We start from the raw sequence: 6,285 nt of genomic DNA on the forward strand, positions 1-6,285 counted from the left end.
ATATTTATGATAGTGATTGAATAGTCGAGTAGCATTGCATTATATGAAGTTTCTTTCAACAAACAGTCAAAGATAAGTTTTTAGATCGACGTGTTCATTCATATATTATGCAGGTCTGACATCAGAACTGGCCCAATGGCCTAGTTTAACATTGTTGTAATGGATAATATTTTGCGTCATTTTTTTTTTTTAGATTTTCATTGCAACAGTGAGCCTATAAGGAACTGGGTTATCAGACCTGCAGATAAGTGCACGTTGGTTTAAATCTATGTAATTTACGCAGACCTGCCTACAGGAAAATTTGATTTAATAAAAATAATTCTAGGGTGATTTTTTTTTTGACCTTCACAAAGATTAAATAGCACTTCGAAGTATTTCAAATATATGGTATGACATCAACCCTCACTTTCAATAAGTTTTAATGACTTAGAGATGCTCATGAAGTTATGAAATTCTAATAAAAAGTTTGCATTTCTACGAATGTTTTTTGTTTGTTTGTTTGTTTGTTTTTTTTTTTTTTGGTAATATTAGGTAAATCTGAATTAACGTTATGAGACTTGATAATGTCTTTTTGATTTTACTTGTTAAAAATTCCATTTCTTTCTCTAATGTATTTAGTACTGGCATCGTACACTACCAATCAGATCCAAGTTGATAGTACGAAAATATAGTCTAGAATATAGTGAATGCTCTCAACCCCCCCCCCCCCCCTCTACTCTCCTACGTTCATGTTCATGCTCCCATTTTATTATTTATTATATCTAGAAAAGTAATTTTTTCATGTTCATCGGGTGATATTTAAATTCTTCGATATTACATGCTTTATTTCGTTATATATTTTTTGTCCTCTACTAGTCCACAGGAAAACTTAAATGTATGAATCATTACGCTAAGAAATAGCTTTTAGCACTCATGACCGCAGGTGTTATCATTTTAAAAAATTACTTAATTATCGTCTTAGTTCCTTGGATGAACATAATATGGCGCCAACAATGTTCCTCCAGGCATCTCTGTCCTGGGCCAGCCAGCTCAGCTCATTCCATGTCTTTCCGGCCTCTTTCATATCCTCTTCAACTGTCCTCTTCCAGGTGCCCATTGGTCTGCCTCTCTTTCAAATTCCCGATGGGGCCCAAAAAAAAAAAACTGATTCATTAAAATATTAACCATTTAACTTGCGTACACTGAAAAAAAAAAAACAGTACTTAAAAATTTGGCCAGAAAACGTGTCCTTCAAGTATCGATCAAATCAACTGACCTTCATCTTAGCAAAAAATTCAAACCTGGGAATTCAAGGAAGATACAATAAAGATTTTCTTTCAACATTTAATTTGTAAGCAGGAACTAAACGTTAAATATCTGTTATATGTTTTCCTTTCGGACTCAAACCTCAGGCCTCCTGCAAGAGGTCGTGTGAGATTCCGTCTTTAGTAGAGGGACGCCCACTTTCTGGGAAACGATTTTTTCTCGGAATTCTCTTCAAAACGGATTAATTGAAATGTTTGATAAATTTCTGATAGTTTTGTACAATCTCGAGTATAAATTTCTGTGATATATTATGACAGAGATGTGGCATAAAGGAATGGTCTTCGTCATATGACAAGTAAGTCACGAGTTCGAGTCTCACCCTGAGTTTATTGTGGCTTTTATTAACAGATGTCATATCGCCTTTGTATGACGGGGCTTGATGTCCGTTTAGGGACCACGAGTCAAACGTCTGTGCTGTTTGTCAAAGAGAAAAGTTCCCTCATTTGGGATGAAACGTTAAATTTTTAAATCCCAATAAAAGTAGTCAATGAGAGCCGTGAAGAACATGGAGTCGGACTTTAATCCATTTTCTATAGCGTGAAACAGACAATACCAATTGCTTGTTACCCAATAAATAGGACGATATACTTTCCGCCATATCTAATTGACCCAGATACCCAAATCACCCAGCTATCGGGACTCCCAGGTATGAAAATGTCAGTATTTGTGTAAAATCTGAAACGTGTTGTTTTTTAATATCAAATTGTCACCATTTCAGAATTCCGAAATTTGATGTGCTCCGAATAAGTTATGTTGGTCATCATCCACGATCATCACCACCACCTCCACTACCACCACCTAGCCTTATTTTCTGCCTGGTCAAGCAGCCTCCACCGGATGTGACGCAGACGTTCACTGCCTCCCGCAAAAATTCCTCTTCATTTCAGCTTTTCTTTTCTCTTTATTCCACCCCCGACGTTTGTTTTAGGTACAAAATGATTAATTTGGTGTCTTATTTGAAAAGTATTTAAAATCATAACATTCTACACATCCTCCAATATTCGATTTTTTTCTTCATCCCATCCTTAAACTTCTTTTCTTTTTCAAATTTAAAAAAAATATTTTTTTCATTCTTTCTAATTTTATTGACTGTTTCAAATAAAATCCAATATCTTTCTTTTTCAAAAGATCTGTTCAATTCAAGAAAGTTGTGAAGAATTATAAGAAAAAAGGTTCATTGTAAAACATGCTTTTGAAATCAAATATTCTGGTCTTTTGCCAAAATTCATGTTTTTCCTTCCCCTTTTATGTGTCTGATTTGTGTGTTGCTGATTCTATGAATTACCAACACTTGTGATACGCTTGGATGTTAAAATGGACGAACGTTTTGCTAAAGTCATTGTTGTTAAAAAGTCAACGAGGAATTAGGACTATCAAAACGTGTTAAGTCTTATTTTCAACATTCAGAGAAAACTGCAATTTTTTGTCATATATTTGGTGAGTTAAAGACTTGTCTTATGTGCCTCATAGAACAATACCTTGAGTGTTTTGGAACTTCAAATTGTCTCTGGTGATTCTATGGAGTCCAAAAATTGCCGTTTGTATCTGGATGGGATTTAATAGAAGGTTTTGATAGTGACTTTTCTCAAATAAATGTGGTGCTAAAAGGATAACTGAGTGGTCAAGAAATACATTCGTGACTTAGAATGACGAAACAAGAATTGAAAATGCAGCAAAATTGTTCTATTATTTAAAATTATTTTCTGGTACACGTCTACTTCAATGCAAAAATCTTTTGAACAATCCACTTGTGAGGGTACCTTATCTGAACACCTTCTAACATGACAGTAAGATAACGTCTTTCGTAACACTTTGATCTCCAAAATAATTGCTCGGCAATATTCTCTAAATTACAAAGAGTTATTTAACTGTCTTTGTTAAAAATCTGAAACTTGTTCCTTGTTCAGATTAATTTCAAAATCTTAGTCTTTTTTTTTTTTTGGTTTCATTTTTCGGGGTTAAAAGTCAAGAAGTATTTCTTGCCTCAGATAAATGTGTGTTTGAAATTGGTTGTGTTTTTATATCCATTCAATATTATTTATAACTTTTTTGTTTACATCTCTTTGAAAAAGCCCAGGTGGCTAACACATCTCATATTATTATTATTATACCCCATTGTCAATGTGTGTCACTGTGTGTCACTCCGTGTCATTGTGTTGTGTGTAGTGTGTTGTGTACATACTTGTTTTCATTTGATATTATCAATTTTAAATTTTAAGAATATGAGTGATAACAAGTTAATTTTCAACCTCAAACTGTTTAATGATTTATGCTTGCTTCATCAATTCGTTATTTTTGAAAAGAAAAACAGTTCATCGTTTATTTTGTTGTCAAAATAATTTTGATTTTAACTTGTTCAAACTATTCAAAATTATCTTTAAAATTCTCAAAGTCTTGCTTACTGTCCATTAACATTTTATATATGAACTCAAATGTTGCCCATCAAGATATTAGTTCGCAATGTATCTTCTGTCAAACGATCGAAAATAGTTGACTTAAAAGTTTTGGCCACAAAACTCGTCATTAAAATATCGATCGATTAAAATGACACTCATTTTGACAAAATCTCCCAAACCTGGGACTTACGAAGTCTTCATTGAAATCCCAGGCTTGACAAGATGAGGGTCATTTTAATATATAGATATTCGAAGGCAGAGTTTTCTGGCCAAAATTTTAAATACTTGTTAGTCCAGAGTACGGAATGATTGTCTCTGGGTTTAGATGTTTTACAAACAAGATTTTTGTTGATGCCCGATGGCCTTTGTTTTGGATTTGAACGTTATTCCCACAATACCCCTTGTATTATTTATTTCACACCACCGCTATCACCCCTTATCTACTATAATTATTTTCTGACAACGAAGAAAAGAAAATTCCCCTCAACTTTATAGAAACTGGGGAAACGAAACATGTTTGAGTTTATATCTACGTATGTGTTATTTTATCATTGTGGTTGAAATGTGTTATGAAGTCAATGATGATTTGATTCTATCCCGCCTTTATAAACAAACGATGTGTTTTTAAATATAATTTCTTTGTATTATTTACAAATTATTCATTTGACTGATGTAAAAAAAAATAAAACTCAAACCACAATAAAATATCATTTCTCTAAACCGTTGATGCTTTGTTGATTTTTGTATGTTTTTTTTTTTTAATGATAGAACTGTCTTTCTTCTTCTTCTTCTTCTTCTTCTTCTTCTTCTTCTTCTTCTTCTTCTTCTTCTTCTTCTTCTTCTTCTTCTTCTTCTTCTTCCTCTTCCTCTCTTTCTTCTTCTTCTTCTTCTTCTTCTTCTTCTTCTTCTTCTTCTTCTTCTTCTTCTTCTTCTTCTTCTTCTTCTTCTTCTTCTTCTTCTTCTTCTTCTTCTTCTTCTTCTTCCTCTTCCTCCTCCTTATGGTAGAACTGTCTTTCTTCTTCTTCTTCTTCTTCTTCTTCTTCTTCTTCTTCTTCTTCTTCTTCTTCTTCTTCTTCTTCTTCTTCTTCTTCTTTCTTCTTCTTCTTCTTCTTCTTCTTCTTCTTCTTCTTCTTCTTCTTCTTCTTCTTCTTCTTCTTCTTCTTCTTCTTCTTCTTCTTTTTCTTCTTCTTCTTCTTCTTCTTCTTCTTCTTCTTCTTCGATAGAATCTAGCGAGTACTGTACTGCCTTGTTCTGAAAAAACCCCCCCACATATTTAGAAATTTGGCCAGAAAACTTGTCCTTCAAATATCGATTGATTTAAATGACCCTCGTCTGAGCAAAAAAATTCAAACCTGGGACTTCGCGAAGTCCCAGGTTTGAAAATTTTTGCTAAGACGAGGGTCATTTAAATCAATCGATATTTGAAGGACGAGTTTTCTTGCCAAATTTCTAAATATGTGTTTTTCAATAATACGGCAGTGTCCTACTTTGTCAACACTTTCGTTGAAATGATTGGAGGAAAAAATGTGATGCGTCATAAATTGAAACTTGCATGGTCATAGAACCCTTTAGCAACGCCGTCCCTATTCCATGCATGTCTTTATTCCTATGATAAATTAATAAAAAAAGGGTGTATGAAACAGTGTTAGACAAAATGGAGAGAAAAATGCAAGAGTAAAACCATCCCAATAGGAATCAATAGTCGTAACGTCACTTCCTTCCTAATGACGCATGGTAACTTAACAACACTGGCTCTAAACTATCGGAGCACTGGCGGACGCCCGTATGAAATATTTCTCCGGCGAGCATAAAATCGTATCCAGAGGGGAAAAAAACACATAAATTTGATCATGTTTTGACTTTTACACATTCTGGTCACAAGACATATGAAAAGTTCTAGCCAGCTTGAAGAATAAAAAGTAATAATTTTCTTTGTTTAGAACCAAGATGGCCGTCGTTGCCGGGTGGAGTGACATCAGACTACTGAATCCAATTCGATTGTGGATGGATCGAACCCTAGACCACCTGATTACCTGTAATCGATTCAAAGGCTGATGTTTTGGGATGTTTTTTTCTTCTTGTATTATTCTTTCTTACTTTGTCTGGCACTGTTTTCTACAAAGTTTTTCAAATCTTTATCTTACATCAGTGCCTGCTCCCTAATTGTTAAGAGTAACAAATTCTTAATGTACCTTTTTATTTATCCTTGTGCATGAATAGAGACAATATGAAAAATAAAAGAGAAAAATAGTAAAGACAGGTAAGTTGAATAGAAAAGAAATGAATCAATGTTATGATAAAGATCACGATCAAGCCATAAACATGTTTTAATAATTGAATATGCTGTAAGATGAATGCACAATATAATAATATATCATATAAGCGCTTAGAGCCTGTGACAACGGGGAAAAGCGCTATATAAATGCCATTTATTATTATTATTTTTATTTTAGTTTTACAATAAATACAAATGTCAGTTCTGGGTAGGATTCTAATTTAACCAAATTTACTGATTAGAATATTATTTTGCTGCACTCTGAAAAAAAACACATTTTTATAATCATGTTGGTCAGAAAAAAAACTT

The 6,285-nt window shown here is 33.4% G+C and overlaps 1 protein-coding gene across 1 annotated transcript in view; it reads left to right on the forward strand.

The window, feature by feature from the left end:
• Window positions 1-4,421, forward strand: part of LOC144973364 (troponin C-like) — a 47,458-nt gene extending 43,037 nt beyond the window's left edge. The window contains exon 6 of the mRNA XM_078915704.1: window positions 2,024-4,421. Coding sequence (XP_078771830.1) covers window positions 2,024-2,052 — 29 coding nt within the window. The 3' untranslated portion in view covers window positions 2,053-4,421. The remainder of the gene's footprint in view (window positions 1-2,023) is intronic.
• The last annotated feature ends 1,864 nt before the right edge of the window (window positions 4,422-6,285 follow it).

The sequence above is a fragment of the Berghia stephanieae genome, chromosome 5, assembly GCF_034508935.2.
Source record: "Berghia stephanieae isolate SIO BIC M18660-M18661 chromosome 5, UCSD_Bste_1.3, whole genome shotgun sequence".
Taxonomy (NCBI): Eukaryota; Metazoa; Mollusca; class Gastropoda; order Nudibranchia; family Aeolidiidae; genus Berghia; species Berghia stephanieae.